This window comes from Salvelinus fontinalis, chromosome 14 (assembly GCF_029448725.1).
Source record: "Salvelinus fontinalis isolate EN_2023a chromosome 14, ASM2944872v1, whole genome shotgun sequence".
Taxonomy (NCBI): domain Eukaryota; kingdom Metazoa; phylum Chordata; class Actinopteri; order Salmoniformes; family Salmonidae; genus Salvelinus; species Salvelinus fontinalis.
The window spans coordinates 25,410,734-25,430,670 of NC_074678.1; the positions used below are offsets into that span (position 1 = coordinate 25,410,734).

General features: G+C 43.4%; 1 protein-coding gene across 1 annotated transcript; it reads left to right on the forward strand.

Moving 5' to 3' along the window:
* The first annotated feature begins 651 nt into the window (after window positions 1–651).
* faslg (Fas ligand (TNF superfamily, member 6)) lies at window positions 652–6,810 on the forward strand. Its single transcript, XM_055861045.1, is given in 5 exon segments — window positions 652–3,401; window positions 3,403–3,488; window positions 3,491–3,792; window positions 4,976–5,084; window positions 5,277–6,810. Coding segments are annotated over 5 exon segments (966 nt in total). The 5' UTR covers window positions 652–3,348; the 3' UTR covers window positions 5,693–6,810.
* The last annotated feature ends 13,127 nt before the right edge of the window (window positions 6,811–19,937 follow it).

Below are 19,937 nucleotides of genomic sequence, written 5' to 3' on the forward strand. Positions count from 1 at the left end.
TCCATGTGCCGTGAAGGGGAACTGGAGAAAGACCATTTAAATGAAAATTACTGAAAGGAGTAAGCTTCATATGCTAAATATATATTTTTTTACATTTTAAGTTAAGTTGCTTGATGCAGAACATGTCAGATAATCGCTTGATGGCAGAAACCACAGAGTAGAGATGAGGGGAGGATTTTATTACATGAAGAACAATTATCAATTGTTATGTCTAATACTTACAAATGCAAAAAAATTACAAAAAATTATTGCGCAGAGCAGAGGAACTGGTAAAGACTAAAGATTATGAACACAAATGACTGATATTACACATTTTATTTTCTATTTCAATTAATACAGTTGAAGTCGGAAGTTTACATACACTTAGGTTGGAGTCATGAAAACTTGTTTTTCAACCACTCCATCAATTTCTTGTTAACAAACTATAGTTTTGGCAAGTTGGTTAGGACATCTACTTTGTGCATGACATAAGTAATTTTCCCAACAATTATTTACAGAAAGATTATTTCAATGTATCACAATTCCAGTGGGTCAGAAGTTTAAAGGCACAGTCATCTTAGTGTATGTAAACAGCTTGGAAAATTCCAGAAAATGATATCATGGCTTTAGAAGCTTCTGAAAGGCTAATTGACATCATTTGAGTTAATTGGAGGTGTACCTGTGAATGTATTTCAAGGCCTACCTTCAAACTCAGTGCCTCTTTGCTTGACATCATGGGAAAATCAAAAGAAATCAGCCAAGACCTCAGAAAACAATTGTAGACCTCCACAAGTCTGGTTCATCCTTGGGAGCAATTTCCAAACGTCTGAAGGTACCACATTCATCTGTACAAACAATAGTATGCAAGTATAAACACCATGGGACCACGCAGCCGTCATACCGCTCAGGAAAGAGACGCATTCTGTCTCCTAGAGATGAACGTACTCTGGTGCAAAAGTGCAAATCCATCCCAGAACAACAGCAAAGGACCTTGTGAAGATGCTGGAAGAAAAAGGTACAAAAGTATCTATATCCACAGTAAAACAAGTCTTATATCGACATAACCTGAAAGGCTGCTCAGCAAGGAAGAAGCCACTGCTCCAAAACCACCATATAAAAGCCAGACTACAGTTTCAACTGCACATGGGGACAAAGATCATACTTTTTGGAGAAATGTTCACTGGTCTGATGAAACAAAAATATAACTGTTTGGCCATAATGACCATCATTATGTTTCGAGGAAAAAGGGGGTGGCTTGCAAGCCGAAGAACACCATCCCAACCGTGAAGCACGGGGGTGACAGCATCATGTTGTGGGGGTGCTTTGCTGCAGGAGGGACTGGTGCACTTCACAAAATAGATGGCTTCATGAGGAAGGAAAATTATGTGGATATATTGAAGCAGCATCTCAAGACATCAGTCAGGAAGTTAAAGCTTGGTCGCAGATCTTCCAAACAGACAATGACCCCAAGCATACTTCCAAAGTTGTGGCAAAATGGCTTAAGGACAACAAAATCAAGGTTTTGGAGTGGCCACCATAAAGCCCTGACCTCAATCCTATAGAAAAATTGTGGGCAGAACTGAAAAAGCGTGTGCAAGCAAGGAGGCCTACAAACCTGACTCAGTTACACCTTAGCCTGACAGAGCTGGTGTATGTAAACTTCCGACTTCAACTGTATGTTCCGAAATGTTGACATACAGTATATTATATCAATCATTTCCCCCTTTAGATTTTCAGTAAAGTTGCTTTGTGCAGAAAATGTCAGAACCGTTTGATTGAAACCTCCGCAGGGACAGAAGGGGATACTGAGGGTTTTTCTGATCCACACCCCTATCTGTGACCAACAGATGCCTATCTGTATCCCCAGTCATGTAAAATCTGTAGATTGTTGCCTAATTAATTCATTTCAATTGACTGATTTCCTTATATGAACTGTAACTTAGTAAGATCTTTGAAATTGCTGCATGTTGCATTTATATTTTGGTTGTTTGTGTGTGTGTGTGTACAAAATATAAAGAATGGTCAATCACACAAAGGACAACCAGGCAACTTGACACAACTGTGGGAAGCATTGGAGTCAACATGGGCCAGCATCTCTGTGGAACGCTTTCAACACCTTGTAGAGTCCATGCTCCGACAAATTGATGCTGTTCTGAGGGCAAAAGGGTGCAACTCAATATTAGGAAGGTGTTCTTAATGTTTTGTGCACTGTGTATATTAAGAACTCACTCAACTTACTATTGAGAGTAAGAATAGTAGAATACACCAGGTACATTTTCGAAACTTAGTTGTGCATCAGCAGTTTTTCTGTCAGTCACTGACAGTTACTCAATTAGCCATGTCAGTTAACCATTTTTAGATTGGTTTAGTTTAGCCAGCCATCTAAACTTGATTTAAAAACTGTGTTAGTCATTCTCACTCAAATATCAAATGAACATGGCATAAGTCATTAGAAAATGTGTAGAATTGCATTCTCTCTCTATCCCCCAACCATATCTTGCTAAGGGCCTCCAAAAGGCTGTCCAGAGCTAAGGGTCAATAGACACTGCTGGATACCATTCTTTGAGTGCAGAGTGGAGGCGCAAGTGTGTCAGTGTCACTTTCCTGTAAACCCAGGTTAGTTAACGTTTGGGGGTTCTGAGTCGATATGACTTCTTCCTTCGCATGGTTAGACCGCACAAACACCATACACACTAACACCCCATACCGTTCTCAGTTCTTACGAAGTGCAGCAGACTCCCGATGAAAGCAGGCTGAGTAGCTGTAAGCTTTTTCATGTGGCAGTTTCTACTTCCCACTGTGTGTGCTTCTGAAACTATCATTTTCTGCTGCATCACTGTTTACAAATAAAAATATACATGCACAATCCTCTCTAACTTAAATTTTTATTTATATAGGTGCAGCAGTCCCCCTACTCTACCCAAAAGCTCAAACTTTCCTCATAGGTCATATGTAGTTCTGTGGGGCCGTGAGTACAAGTGAGGGGTTTTCTCAAGAAGTCTTTCTAGGTTGTCCTCTTTGTCTGGCCCCACGGTGAGATGAACAAAGTGGTTAGAAGGGCGCAGGTCAGCTAAACACCCCACTTCCTCTCTCTATAGCGTTGCACTGTGCCAAGACCCCACTAAGGAGAGGTGTGCAATGGTTTGGAGAGCATATTAAAGAAACACTTTTTCAATGTTTAATGACACTGTAATAAACTATCACTGCGTCTTTAACTTCCATTTTCTAAGTCTGTGAGCGTATGTGCACATAGATGTATGAAAGTGTGTGCGAAAAGTGTAAATTAGTTTCTCTACTCTGAGGTCATTATCTACCTGCCCTGCAACAGCACCAGTCACCTGTCTAAGTTTCATTTTGACAGAGGAGAGGATGGCGAGAGTGAGTGCGAGGTGGTGTGAGCTTGTCACAGACCCACCCAGCATGGGGGTGGAAGCTGTGGGTTCCAGTCGCCTTGATAATTATAAAAAAAAATAGAAGCACACACCTCCTGCACACAGAGGCGACACACACTCCTCTCACACAGACTGCACCATGAGCGGTACCCAGGGCTATATATACCCCCAGGTGTTTCTAGTGGACCGCAGTGGAGGTCCACAGCCGTCGATCCAACCTCCAGGCCTGGTACCTTGCTGGTCCTTCCCTCCTGCCCAGGAGAGGGTAAGGGAGCAGGGCAGGGCCAGGGGCTGCAGGGGGGTTGGCTCCTGGAGCCTGGTTGTGGCTTTGCTGTTTCTACTGCTGCTGGTGTTTGGGGCTCTGGGGCTGGGAGCCTACCAGATACACAGGCTACAGACTCAACTGGATGGGATACAACAGGTGAGGGGTTTTGCGGTGTTTGGGTGGGGTTCTCCTGGAGCAAGTCTGCTCTCTGATTTCTATTTGTATCAAAGGGTCTTTGTATCTCGTCACTTCTGTCTCATAATGCTCTTTCTGTAGGATATTATAAGAGCATCTCTTTGCAATGACACTGCACTGCTCCTCTGCAAAAAATATCAATGAAATGGATGCAGGGAGGAATCTGTGGCAGTTCATATTTAGCATCTTGTTGCATTTCATTGTTTTGTTGTTGGGAACCTCTTAACTTACTGATGAGGAAAACAGGCATATAGAGAGCAATAGTAATGGCAACTTTTTGTGGGCGCTAACTCCACCATGGCTCTTTGGGCAAAAATGTTCCTATTGGGGTTTTGGATAAACGCTGAAAATAGTCTGTGGTAAACACATGCTTAGGAGATCTTATGTTTTGTTATTTGATCATCTTCATCAGCTAACGTCACTTTTTGAGTTTAAGCATTTATGTGCTCAAAACGAGCACAAAAAAGGCTTCATAATTCATAAAGGTCATGTTAACTGACTGATATCATCTAGAACAAAATGCATAATAGCCCCTAAGACTGTGATAACCTCAGATCTCATTTTTGGCATTTAACCTCAAACCCTATTTTTTATTTCCCCAATAGGGGCAACATTCATTTCCCTCATAGGAATAGCAGAACAAAACGGACATAATTCACTTCTGGCTTCAAGTACTACAAGCTGGCGAGCTCTATAGTCTCTGTTTTTTCCTCCCTAAAATGCATTACAACATGCAACAACTGTTGAAAACTCTGAACCTAAAAATAGATGATTGTGACCACTGGAAATTGAGTGGGAGACTGGTGAGAGGTAGGTGGTACAAACAGACTGAGGTAAAGTCTAGATGAAAAAAGGTTTGACTTTGACTTTCGTGCAGGATTTATTGCTGCTTCTGCATCTCAGACTATTAAGTAGCAATGACATTTAAAGACCGGAATATGTTCAGAATTGTGGTCACCAGTCCAGCGCTGCTACAGGATATCCTTGACTCATATCAAAGAACACGTTCAGAAAGGAGCTGATGTTCAGCGCACATTAGCGCAACATTTCTCTTTAACCCTTAACCCCAAAATGTAATTTAAAATAACCTGTGTGTATGTTAACGTGATGTGACATTGATGTCTTTTTTCTTCTTATTTCACAGGTTAACATTGAGAGCCAAGGTTGTGCGCCTGAGAAGCTAGTGGGTGACCTTCCAGAGTCTGATCCAGACACAGGGAAGAAGGCCAGCAGACCTGCAGCACACGTCATAGGTAAGTAAGCTGGGGTGTGCAGGCTATTGCTCCAGCCCTTCTCAAACACCTGATTCTAGTAATCGGCTGCTAATCAGGATCATGATTAACTGAATCAGGTGTGCACCCCTGATGTAGAGTAGGGACTGTAAAATCCAGTGAAGTCTCATTTCTAACCTCACTCTCCCTGCTGTCTCCCGTTGTCTCCTTCAGGCCGTATCGAGAAGGATGTTTCCCAGAATACCTTGCGTTGGGAGCCCAAGGCAGGGCGGGCCTTCACAGAGGGAGGCGTGGTCTATCGGGATGGTGGTCTGCAGGTCAACGAGACTGGGCTCTACCACATCTACTCCCGGGTGCAGTTTGAGGCCAATCACTGCACCCCTACAGATGCCTTGGTTCACTCTGTGTTTGTGAGGAGGCCCTGGAGCTCAAAGCCTCTCACCTTGATAGAGTCGCACAGGGAGGGCTACTGCAGCTCAGGCTCTAATGGGCGTGTCTGGACCTCTGGGAGTTACCTGGGCTCCACATTGCAGCTGGAGAAGCAGGACTGGGTCTATGTGAACGTCTCCCACCCAGCCATGCTCAGCCACACTCATCATGCCAACTTCTTTGGACTCCACAAGATCTAGCAAAAAGGATGAAATCTGGAGTTGGTTTCAACTGATATTTCACTCAGAAAACCTAAACACTAAAATGCTGGAGAAAAAAGTCGTATTTATTATGATAAAGATCTGACACTGATTCCAGCTGCAGGTCTGAATGTATGTTCATTAGAACACAAAAATTTGCATGTTTGGGATTTTATATACGTCAACAGGGATCCAATTTTTTATATTCTAATAAAGGTATTAAACCTTTTTTTTTTTAAAGTTCAGACAGATCTTTGTCAGATGTGATTGTATAACAGGAGGATGATTCGTGTTCTTTTATTGTGTTTTTGGTTTGTGTTTTTTGCTATGTCCCTTACATTTTGTTCTCTCAATCTGTCACTCCATCGCTTCATTAACATTTTTTTTTAATGTAACCTTTATTTAACTAGGCAAGTCAGTTAAGAACAAATTCTTATTACAATGACAGCCTAAATATTTCATCACAGTTTGCAGACCTCCAAGTTTATGGTTGAGCCGGTGTGGACATGAAACTAAGGTTAGGGTGGGGTTGAGATATGAAAAGGGCTGACTGATTTACAGTGATTATACAGAACTGTGGGGAATTGTGTTTCTATCGCTGAGCACGTTGGAGTCTGGCCCTGAATGACATGAATGAAATGCTTACTTTACACTAAAGTCATTTTACCCACAAACGCAAGCAGACTTTCCCCTGTAATTGTCAGGTTGTGCGCTACTGGTGTAGAAGTCCGGTGCAGGAGAGCAGAGAGTTGTGATCAGGCGCACACTTTATTTGGCAGAAGCAAACAACAGACGGACGTAACTGCGTCAAACAAACCTCCAGCCAAAGGCAAAAGTGAAAAGTGCAACAAAGTCACCAAGATGCAAAATGTTTAACAATTAAACATACTACGGGTTGAACATGGTACCTGGAGAAAAAACAGCCTGGCGTGTCACACAAAACACGCAACAAAAACAATTCCACACAAAGACATGGGGGGAACAGAGGGAATATATATGTAGTGTGATTAGGGAATGTAAACCAGGTGTGAGGGGAAACAAGACAAAACACATGGAACAATGAAAAGTGGAGCGGCGATGGCTAGAAGGCCGGTGACGTCGACCGGAAGTCGTGACAGTACCCCCCCCCCCCCCCCCCCTTGACGCGCGGCTCCAGCAGCGCACCGACACAGGCCTCAAGGACGACCCAGAGGGCGAGGCGCAGGGCGATCCGGCCGGAGACGGTGGAACTCCAGCAACATTGAAGTGTCCAACACGTCCTCCACCAGAACCCAGCACCTCTCCTTCGGACCGTACCCCTCTCACTCCACGAGGTATTGAAGGCCCCTCACCCGACGCCTCAAATCCAGGATGGACTGAACGAAGTACGCCAGGGCCCCCTCGATGTTCAGAGGGGGCGGACGAACCTCCCGTACCTCAGACTCCTGGAGCGGACCAACCACCACCAGCCTGAGGAGAGACACATGGAACGAAGGGTTAATTCGGTAATCGGGGGGAAGTTGTAACCTGTAACACACCTCGTTCACTCTCCTCAGGACTTTAAATGGCCCCACAAACTGCGGACCCAGCTTCCGGCAGGGCAGGCAGAGGGGCAGGTTTCGGGTCGAGAACCAGACCCGGTCCCCCGGTGTGAACACCGGGGCCTCACTGCGGTGACGGTCCGCGCTGGTTTTTTGGCGCGACGCTGCCCGCTGGAGGTGAACATGGGCGGCTTCCCATGTCTCCTCCGCGCACCTGAACCAGTCATCCACCGCAGGAGCCTCGGTCTGACTCTGATGCCACGGCGCCAGAACCGGCTGGTACCCCAGTACGCACTGGAAAGGGAAGAGGTTGGTGGAGGAGTGGCGGAGCGAGTTCTGCGCCATCTCTGCCCAGGGCACGAACGCCGCCCACTCCCCCGGCCGTTCCTGGCAATATGACCACAGAAGCCTACCCACATCCTGGTTCACTCTCTCCACCTGCCCATTACTCTCGGGGTGAAAACCTGAGATAAAGCTGATCGAGACCCCCAGACGTTCCATGAACGCCCTCCAGACTCTCAAGGTGAACTGGGGACCTCGGTCAGACACTATATCCTCAGGCACCCCGTAGTGCCGGAAGACGTGTGTAAACAAGGTCTCCGGAGTCTGTAGGGCCGTAGAGAGACTGGGCAGAGGGAGGAGACGACAGGACTTAGAGAAACGATCCACAACGACCAGGATCGTGGTGTTTCCCTGTGAGGGAGGAAGATCGGTCAGAAAATCCACCGACAGGTGTGACCATGGCCGTTGTGGAACGGGAAGGGATGTAGCTTCCCTCTGGGCAGGTGTCTAGGAGCCTTACACTGGGCGCAAACCGAGCAGGAGGAAACATACTGTAAACCCTCACGTCCTTTGCCAAGGTGGGCCACCAGTATTTCCCACTCAGACAGTGCACCGTCCGACCAATCCCCAGAGGGTGAGGTGTGGGCCCAATAGATCAGCTGGTCACGGACAGCAGACGGAATGTACAGACGCCCGATGGGACACTGGGGGGGAGCGGGCTCTGTACGTAATGCCTGCTCAATGTCCGTGTCCAGCTCCCACACGACCGGCGTTACCAGGCAGGAGGCCGGGAGTATGGGAATCTGATCCATGGGCCGCTCCTCTGTCATACAGCTGGGACAGTGCGTCTGCCTTCACATCTTGGGAACCTGGTCTGTAGGACAGGGTGAACACAAAACGGGTAAAAAAAACATGGCCCACCTTGCCTGACAAGGTGGGCCTGCTTTATCTTGGCCAGGTCGCAGTTGCAAATGAGAACTTTTTCTCAACTAGCCTACCTGGTTAAATAAAGGTGAAATAAAAAATAAATAAAAACAAGGATTCATTCTCCTCGCTGCCCCGATGTACTCCAGGTTGCGGTGGTCAGTCCAGATGAGAAAAGGGTGTTTAGCCCATGTAGAAAGGAGTGGGTGTGTAGAAAGGAAAGTAGTGGGTGTGTGGACAGGAGTGGGTGTGTCGAAAGGAAAGTAGTGGGCGTGTGGAAAGGAGTGGGTGTGTCAAAAGGAAAGTAGTGGGCGTGTGGAAAGGAGTGGATGTGTCAAAAGCACTTTGTTATTGGTTAGACTGTTCAGATTGAGCTGTGTTGTTTTTCTTCCATTACCAGGTGACTGCTGTACATTGAGTTACCATACCGCAAGAGTTTTGACTTTTTTGTTTTTAAACCAGAGAATGAGTCTGAGTTGTATTTCACTGTTAGTTTTACACAAATAATTGTACATTTTCAGTTGTAAACTGACGATTGATTTTGATTAAAGTATTGACGATGGGTGTACTGTTGTTTAGTGTGACAGTCACCCTGATATTGGCTACCAGGTAGCTACTTCCCACTCTGTTGCTGGACAGTAGTGCTTGTCATGCAGATGCAAACGGCACTGTGTCCTGTTTTTTTTATGCCCTTCCCATTGAGTTGTAGACTAGTGTAATGTATTTCCTCTTCGTCTGAGGAGGAGTAGCAAGGATCGGACCAATATGCTGCGTGGTAAGTGTCCATAATTGATTTTTAATAAATCAAAATGAACAAAAATAACAAAGCACAAACAAACAATCGAAAAGGTCCCATATGGTGCAAACACTGAAACAGGAAACAACCGCCCACAAAACACAATAGGAAACAGGCACCCTAAATATGGCTCCCAATCAGAGACAACGACTGACACCTGCCTCTGATTGAGAACCATACTAGGCCAAACACATAGAAATATAACAACAGAACAAAACATAGAAAAACAACATAGAATGCCCACCCCAACTCACGCCCTGACCAACTAAAATAAAGACATAAAAAAGGAACTAAGGTCAGAACGTGACAACTAGACTGTAGCCTATGTATCAAGGTGACATCTAGATGGATATCAATATAAGTTATTTCTTGTGTAGGCTGCTGTCCTACTTGAAAAAATAATAATGTGGGAGAAAAAATGGCCAAGTTAGCTACCACCGGCAACACGACCGTGATACCCAGTAGGAAGCACCTGTGCACTGGTCGCTGGCTTATCTCATCATGCAGTCCAATCAGACACGCCAAACAGTCTTGAGTGGCAACAAATCTGCCCAATTAACTGATTAGATTTCCATACACCCATACTTTTCAACACACCCACTTGCCCATACTCCGGTTGCCATATTGGGCTGCAGCTACCCATACTGGAAGCAACCCGGATATATGTATCGGAGTATGGAAACCTCAGTAGATTACCTTGGACCTAGTCTCCAGTTATTGTTATACCTCAGCGCTTCATATCCGTGAGTCTGCACATTTTTGCAGGATCTGAAACCGGATTAAATACATACAGTTGAAGTTGGAAGTTTGCATACACTTAGGTTGGAGTCATTAAAAAACTTGTTTTTCAACCACTCCACAAATATCTTGTTAATTAACAAACTATAGTTTTGGCAAGTCGGTTAAGACATCTATTTTGTGCATGGCACAAGTAATTTTCCCAACAACTTTTTACAAATAGATTATTTCACTTATAATTCACTGTATCACAATTCCAGTGGGTCAGAAGATTACATACACTAAGTTGACTGTGCCTTTAAACAGCTTGGAAAATTCCAGAAAATTATGTCATGGCTTTAGAAGCTTCTGATGGGCTAATTTACATAATTTGAGTCAATTGGAGGTGTACCTGTGGATGTATTTCAAGGCCTACCTTCAAACTCATGGGAAAATCAAAAGAAATCAGCTAAGACCTCAGAAAAAAAATTGTAGACCTCCACAACTCTGGTTCATCCTTTAGAGCAATTTCCAAACGCCTGAAGGTACCACGTTCATCTGTACAAACAATAGCATTCAAGTATAAACACCATGGGACCACGCAGCCGTCATACCGCTCAGGAAGGAGACGAGTTCTGTCATCTAGAGATGAACGTACTTTGGTGTGAAAAGTGCAATTCAATCCCAGAACAACAGCAAAGGACCTTGTGAAGATGCTGGAGGAAAAAGGTACAAAAGTATCTATATCCACAGTAAAACGAGTGCTATATCAACATAACCTGAAAGGCCGCTCAGCAAGGAAGAAGCCACTGCTCCAAAACCGCCATAAAAAAGCCAGACTACGGTCTGCAACTGCACATGGGGACAAAGATCGTACTTTTTGGAGAAATGTCCTCTGGTCTGATGAAACAAAAATATAACTGTTTGGCCATAATGACCATCGTTATGTTTGGAGGATAAAGGGGGAGGCTTGCAAGCCGAAGAACACCATCCCAACCGTGAAGTACGGGGGTGGTAGCATCATGTTGTGGGGGTGCTTTGCTGCAAGAGGGACTGGTGCACTTCACAAAATAGATGGCTTCATGAGGAAGGACAATTATGTGGATATATTGAAGCAACATCTCAAGACATCAGTCAGGAAGTTAAAGCTTGGTCACAAATTGGTCTTCCAAATGGACAATAACCCCAAGCATACTTCCAAAGGTGTGGTAAAATGGCTTAAGGACAACAGAGTCAAGGTATTGGAGTGGCCATCACAAAGCCCTGACATCAATCCCATAGAACATTTGTGGACAGAACTGAAAAAGCACGTATGCGAGCAAGGAGGCCTACAAAGCTGACTCAGTTACACCAGCTCTGTCAGGAGGAATGGGCCAAAATTCACCCAACGTATTGTGGGAAGCTTGTGGAAGGCTACCCAAAATATTTTACCCAAGTTAAACAATTTAAAAGGCAATGCTACCAAATACTAATTGAGTGTATGTAAACTTCTGACCCACAGGGAATGTGATGAAAGAAATAAAAGCTGAAATAAATAATTCTCTCTACTATTATTCTGACATTTCACATTCTTAAAATAAAGTGGTGATCCTAACTGACCTAAGACAGGGAATTTTTACTCTGATTAAATGTCAGGAATTGTGAAAAACTGAGTTTAAATGTATTTGGCTAAGGTGTATGTAAACTTCTGACTTCAACTGTAGCTAGTTAAATCAGAGTTAAATGCCAACAAGATGATATATTCGCAATTACACTAAGCAAGAAACAAACAACCAAAACATGATTTTGTCATGAATTCAGTAGACCTACCATTTACCATTTACATTTTGCGGACCCACACCTGTGGTGTATATTGTCATTAGCTAGCCACTCTAGCTAGCTAGCAAGCTCTAGTCTAGTCCATGTGGCTAGCTAGATCACCAGCGGTGAGAGTGAGGTCCATATGAGATTCTAGGCTCTAATAAGTAAAGAAAATACAGTTTGATGAGCTAGTTAAGTTAACTAGCAATGTACAGTACCAGTCCAAAGTTTGGACACACCTACTCATTCAAGAGTTTTTCTTTATTTTTACTATTTTCTACATATAGAATACTAGTGAAGACATCAAAACTATGAAATAACACATATGGGATCATGTTGTAACCAAAAAAGTGTTTTGAGATTTTTCAAAGTAGCCACCCTTTGCCTTGATGACAGCTCTGCACACTCTTGGCATTCTCTCAACCAGGTTCACCTGGAATGCTTTTCCAACAGTCTTGAAGGAGTTCCAACATATGCTGAGCACTTGTTGGCTGCTTTTTCTTCACCTCTCCCGAGTCCATACCGAGTTGCAGCGATGGGACAACACTGTAACAACCAATTGGATATCACAAAATTGGGGAGAAAAAGTGGTAAAAGTAAAAATAAGATGGCACAATCGATCATGGTTTTTAATTTACGGATAGCCAGGGGCACACTCCGACACTCAGACATCATTCAGAAACAAAGCATTTGTGTTTAGTGAGTCCCCAAGATCAGAGGTAGTAGAGATGACCAGGGATGTTCTTTGATAAGTATGTGAATTGGACCGTTTCTGTCCTGCATAGCATTCAAAATTTAACGAGTAATTTTCTCTGTCAGGGAAAATTAATGGAGTAAAAAGTACATAATTTTCTTTAGGAATGTATTGAAGTAAAAGTAAAAGTAATCCAAAATATAAATAGTGAAGTAAATTACAGATACCCCAAAAAACGACTTAAGTAGTACTTTAAAGTATTTTTACTTTATAAGGATTTTCAATTTTCGCCTAAAATGACATACCCATATCTAACTGCCTGTAGCTCAGGACCTGAAGCAAGGATATGCATGTTCTTGATAGCATTTGAAAGGAAATACTTTGAAGTTTGTGGAAATGTGAAATAAATGTAGGAGAATATAACACATTAGATCTGGTAAAAAATAATACAAAGAAAAAAACATGCGTTGTTTTTGTTTATTTTTTGTTCCATCGTCTTTGAAATGCAAGAGAAAGGCCAATATATGACTTAGGAATCTAGGCGCAGTTTAGATTTTGACCACTAGACGGCAGCAGTGTACGTGCAAAGTTTTAGACTGATTCAATGAACCATTGCATTTCTGTTCAAAATGTTTTATCAAGACTGCCCAAACATTTTCAAGTTCATAACTGTGCACTCTCCTCAAACAATAGCATGGTATTCTTTCACTGTAATATCTACTGTAAATTGGACAGTGCAGTTAGATTACCAAGAATGTAAGCTTTCTGCCCATATCAGATATGTCTATGTCCTGGGAAATTGTATTGTTACTTACAACCTCATGCTAATCACATTAGCCTGCGTTAGCTCAACCGTCCCGCGGGGGGACACCGATCCTGTAGAGGTTTTAAATACTTTACACCACTGGTAAAATGTCACTATTGTATATGAATTGTATATTATTAAGATACAGTACCTTGAACATTTATGGATCAAGTTATTTTCTCTGTAAACTTTTTTGACAAACTGATTTGCATTTCTGGGGTGAGAAGGGACAAACTAAATGAGAAATGGCAATCCAGAAAAAATGGAAATACAGCCTAATTTGTGATATCAAATGCCAACTTACACTTTAAGATGGGGAATGCAACCAAGCTCACATGAAACCATTCATGAATAAAAATGATCTGAAGTACGTAGGCTCCTACCTGCCGAGTTTAAACAATTATAGATACTCCAAAATAGATTGAATGGGCTTGTCATTCACAATACTGATGAAAAATCTAGTGCATTGATTTAAATATGGGTATACGAGGACATCTAGTGGGCACCGGGTTTTTCATCCTCGTCACTAGCTATCATAAATGTGTATCCCCCTTCACAAGCTTGATGTTGGGTGAGTCCCCTTTCCTATGCAAAAAAACAACTAGAAATATTATGCACTTACATACAATTATATATATTTGATGCAGGTATTTACTTTGCAACTTATATTGTAAATAACTAGAACAAATTATAATTGCAGGAGCTATGCATCTGTATACCGGCATTTTTATATACCTCTACTAGCCAGCTAGATGGAGCAGTCCAGTCCCAGAGAGGCAGTTTGTTCTGCATGCCTTTTAAACTTCGATACAATGTGTCATCATGCATTTGTGCATGTACACTGGTAACTATCAAAGCCATAAAAAAATATAATGGCCATCTTGCTAGCTAATTTAGCTACCTCATCAATCAGTCTTTTCTGAGCTATTTCTGCACAATGGCAATTATTAAAGCCTTGAATCTGGTCATCTAGCTAGCCGGAAGCCAGCAGGGTTGCACCAGTTTCCATTGGACTAGAGCTTGCTAGGCTGGCTAGCATCGGTAGCAGCCTATGCTGACTAGCGTCTCTAGCATGTTAACGTTAGCCAGCTAGCTAATGTCGATACACTAGTTGTGGGTATGCAAAATCAAGGAAATGGTACTGAACTCATGACAAGATCATGTTTCGACATTGTAGTGGCTATTGCGGTTTTGTTTGTTTGTTTTTTGCTTGGTGACATTGGTAATACCATATTTTTGGCATTTAACTTTAATTTCACTACCGGTATGTATCTACTCCGGTTTTGGCATGAGAGATAAAGTCCCAAATTCCATTGAGATACTGTGAGAATTTGCCCACTCACGAATAAGGAGACTCAGAAATAAAAGATCCAGTCCAAAATGTTTACTAAACAGTGCTTGCTAAAATGTATGCTTCGATGAGTAAATAGTATGCAGTTTAAGTATGTAGTACGCTACCAGTGACTGTGTTGTTCGCAATTTTAACCTGTGCCATAAAACTTCAGCCTTCTTGGCATAGTTCCTAGCAGTGGAGATTTTAGCATGTAAATCTTGGTGGGGCAAAATGTTGTTGTTTTTCATGATGCAACATTAAACAATACATTAATTGCACTATAAGGGTGAAAAACGGTGCCCATAAACTGTTAGGGCCTACATAAAGCTGTCCCAACAGTAGAGCTTTCTTTTCAGCACCATGGAGTGAATCCTTACCACCACTACACCTGGCTATCAGCAGAGCCTTGTCTGACAGCGAAACAGTTCATTCAGCCTCATTTACTGCCTTTTTAAAAAACATAGCTGATATGGCTGACTTACCTAAACAATGTGGTTTTTACTGACAATTGAGATGTACAAACTATGGCATAAGGGAATGATGAGCGGAATGTACAGCGACAGAACTCAGAACATAGGCCATTCTTACAGTATTCTCCCTGTACACCAATTCAGAACCGTATGATAAATAAAGGAGGCATATAAGCAGACAATGAAAGCTCTTACAATATTTTGATGATGACATTTCTCTAAAACAGGATAGAGGCTATAGGCTAAATGTGTACCACCAAGGCAGAACAGTAGGCTAAGTTATGAAGGGAAAAGGGACCAAATTATGGCATAAGGGATGGAATAAGGGAATGACGAGCGGATAAGAGGCAATCCGTAATTTCGATTAAGACACTAATGAGCGAGCTAAGACGGACGTAGTCAATATAACTATTTGTTCAGCACAGTGACGATCCATTTGGCCAGTCTACCATAAAGGGCTAATTGGTGGAGTCCTGCTGAGATGGTTGTCCTTCTGGAAGGTTCCTCCATCTCCATAGAGGAACTCTGGAGCTCTGTCAGAGTGACCATCGAGTTCTTGGTCACCTCCCTGACCAAGATCCTTCTCCCTCGATTGCTCAGTTTGACCAGACGGACAGCTCTAGGAAGAGTCTTGGTGGTTCCAAACTTCTTCCATTTAAGAATGATGGAGGCCACTGTGTTCTTGGGTACCTTCACTCCTGCAGAAATGTTTTGGTACCCTTCCCCAGAACTGTGACTCGACACAGTCCTGTCTAGGAGCTCTACGGACAATTCCTTTGACCTCATGGCTTTGTTTTTGCTCTGACATGCACTGTCAACTGTGGGACATTATCTGGACAGGCGTGTGCCTTTCCAAATCATGTCCAATCAACTGAATTTACCACAGGTGGACTTCAATCAAGTTATACAGTCGTGGCCAAAAGTTTTGAGAATGACACAAATATAAATGTTTACACAGATGTTACTATGGAATACTGAAGTATAATTACAAGCATTTCATAAGTGTCAAAGGCTTTTATCGACAAATACATTAAGTTGTTGCAAGAGTCAATATTTGCAGTGTTGACCCTTCTTTTTCAAGACCTCTGCAATCCGCCCTGGCATGCTGTCAATTAACTTCTGGGCCACATCCTGACTGATGGCAGCCCATTCTTACATATTCAATGCTTGGAGTTTGTCAGAATTTATGGGGTTTTGTTTGTTCAACCGCCTCTTGAGGTTTGACCACAAGTTCTCAATGGGATTAAGGTCTGGGGAGATTCCTGGCCATGGAACCAAAATATCAATGTTTTGTTCCCGGAGCCACTTAGTTATCACTTTTGTCTTATGACAAGGTGCCCCATCATGCTGGTAAAGGCATTGTTCATCACCAAACTGTTCCTGGGTGGTTGGGAGAAGTTGCTCTCGGAAGATGTGTTTGTACCGTTCTTTATTCATGGGTGTGTTCTTAGGCAAGATTGTGAGTAAGCCCACTCCCTTGGCTGAGAAGCAACCCCACACATGAATGGTCTCAGGATGCTTTACTGTTGGCATGACACAGGACTGATGGTAGTGCTCACCTTGTCTTCTCCAGACAAGCTTTTTTCCGGACGCCTCAAACAATCGGAAAGGGGATTCATCAGAGAAAATTACTTTACCCCAGTCCTCAGCAGTCCAATCCCTGTACCTTTTGCAGAATATCAGTCTGTCCCTGATGTTTTTCCTGGAGAGAAGTGGCTTCTTTGCTGCCCTTCTTGGCACCAGGCCATCCTCCAAAAGTCTTCGCCTCACTGTGCGTGCAGATGCACTCACACCTGCCTGCTGCCATTCCTGAGCAAGCTCTGTACTGGTGGTGCCCCTATCCCGCAGCTGAGTCAACTAAGAGACGGTCCTAGCGCTTGCTGGACATTCTTGGGCGCCCTGAATCCTTCTTCACAACAATTGAACCGCTCTCCTTGAAGTTCTTGATGATCCGATAAATGGTTGATTTAGGTGCAATCTTACTGGCAGCAATATCCTTGCCCGTGAAGCCCTTTTTGTGCAAAGCAATGACGACGGCACGTGTTTTCTTCCAGGTAATGATGTTTGACAGAGGAAGAACAATGATTCCAAGCACCACCCTCCTATTGAAGCTTCCAGTCTGTTATTCGAACTCAATCAGCATGACAGAGTGATCTCCAGCCTTGTCCTCGTCAACACTCACCTGTGTTAACGAGAGAATCACTGACATGATGTCAGCTGGTCCTTTTGTGGCAGGGCTGAAATGCAGTGGAAATGTTTTTGGGGGATTCTGTTCATTTGCATGGCAAAAAGGGACTTTGCAATTAATTGCAATTCATCTGATCACTCTTCATAACATTCTGGAGTATATGCAAATTGCCATCATACAAACTGAGACAGCAGATTTTGTGAAAATGTATATTTGTGTCATTCTCAAAACTTTTGGCCACGACTGTAGTTCATCTGAAACATAGTAGAAACATCTCAAGGATGACCAATGGAAACAGGATGCACCTGATTTCGAGTCTCATAGCAAAGGGTAGATAAGTTATTTCCATTTCTTATGTTGAATACATTTGCAAACTTTTCTATAAACCTGTTTTTGCTTTGTCATTGTGGTGTATTGTGTGTAGATTGAATGGAGAATAAATAAAAAAATAAATTTTAGAACAAGACTGTAACATGATAAAATGTGGAAAAAGTCAAGGGGTCTGAAAACTTTCCCGAATACACTGTAGTTTTGATTATAGGGTGAAATTCCTGTCTAAATAGAGAGAGGCAACAATATCTGAATGTGAACTGAAAGACAGTTAGTTGCAGCTGCCAGACCACAGGTCTCTCAGGTGTTAGGTTGATGAAAACACTTGTCTGTCAGTGCTGAATAATATCCCCATGCCTCTCATCACCTGCACCTCTCAATGTGTAAAACTAACCCTGACACTCACTTGAGTTTGAGTCCAAGTGGAGTCTCAAGTTCTCATGAAAAGAGGGGGAAGTAGTTAGTGTAGGTATAAAAATAAATAAAATCCAGAAGTGTGTGAACTAATGTGCATGTGTGCAACTGTCCGTGTGCTTGTGTGTTTAAATATGGGTTTGGATCTGCATGTGTGGGTGCTCATGTGTGTCAATGCATGCAAGTGGGTTGTGCCGTGGCGGAGATCTTTGTGGGCTATACTCGGCCTTGTCTCAGGATGGTAAGTTGGTGGTTGAAGATATCCCTCTAGTGGTGTGGGGGCTGTGCATTGGCAAAGTGGGTGGGGTTATATCCTGCCTGTTTGGCCCTGTCCGGGGGTATCATCGGATGTCTCCGGACCACTCCACAGTGTCTCCGGACCCCTCCTGTCTCAGCCTCCAGTATTTATGCTGCAGTAGTTTATGTGTCGGGGGGCTAGGGTCAGTCTGTTATATCTGGAGTACTTCTCCTGTCTTATCCGGTGTCCTGTGTGAACTTAAGTATGCTCTCTCTAATTCTCTCTTTCTCTCTCTCTCGGAGGACCTGAGCCCTAGGACCATGCCTCAGGACTACCTGGCATGATGACTCCTTGCTGTCCCCAGTCCACCTGGCCGTGCTGCTGCTCCAGTTTCAACTGTTCTGCATGCGGCTATGGAACCCTGACCTGTTCACCGGACGTGCTACCTGTCCCAGACCTGCTGTTTTCAACTCTCTAGAGACCGCAGGAGCGGTAGAGATACTCTTAATGATCGGCTATGAAAAGCCAACTGACATTTACTCCTGAGGTGCTGACTTGCTGCACTCTCGACAACTACTGTGATTATTATTATTTGACCATGCTGGTCATTTATGAACATTTGAACATCTTGGCCATGTTCTGTTATAATCTCCACCCGGCACAGCCAGAAGAGGACTGGCCACCCCTCATAGCCTGGTTCCTCTCTAGGTTTCTTCCTAGGTTTTGGCCTTTCTAGGGAGTTTTTCCTGCATTGCTTGCTGTTTGGGGTTTTAGGCTGGGTTTCTGTACAGCACTTTGAGATATCAGCTGATGTACGAAGGGCTATATAAATAAATTTGATTTGATTTAAACTGAACGTGGGCCTCTGTGAGATAACACCGACAGGAGATTTAAGATGACTTTGGGGTACCGCATTCCAGAGCATGAGTTAATGTTTCTGTTCTATACGGTACCAGGGAGCGCAAAATGGAGACATGATCAGATTTGCCGAAAAGATGTTGGGGGAGGGCCTTGTAGACATCCCGGAAGTTGGAGTAGCAGTGTTCGACTGTTTTAGCAGTGCGAGTACTACAGTCAATCTGTTGGTCGAACTTCGGTAGTGTTTTACTCAAATTTGCTTTATTAAAATCCCCAGGTACAATAAATGCGGCCTCAGGATATGTGGTTTCGAGTTTGCATAAAGTCCAGTGAAGTTCTTTCAGGGTCGTTGTGGTATCGGCTTGAGGGGGAATATACACGGCTTTGACTATAACTGAAGAGAATTCTCTTGGGAGGTAATACGGCCTGCATTTGATTGTGAGGTATTCTTGGTCGGGTCAACAAAAGGGCTTGAGGTGATTGTTATCACAATCTCACCATGAGTTGTTAATCATGAAACATACACCCCCGCTCTTCTTCTTCCCGGAGAGATATTTATTCCTGTATGAGCGATGAACTGAGAACCCAACTGGCTGGACAGACTCAGACAGTATATCCAGAGAGAGCCATGTTTCCATGAAACAGAGTACAGTGGTTCCTCCTTTAAAAGTTGCGTCATACTGCGGCACACCTTGCGTGCTGCTGCAGCATTCTGTGGCACGTCATTTAATTCTCAGCCATTTTTTCTGTTACTGCAAGTTATTGCTAGTTTGACCACCAGAGGGCATCTTTGAGAAGCATTTGATAGTATTCCGTATTGGCATTACCAGAGAATTTAAAACCTTTTTTGTAATGACATAGTATATGTTTGGGGTT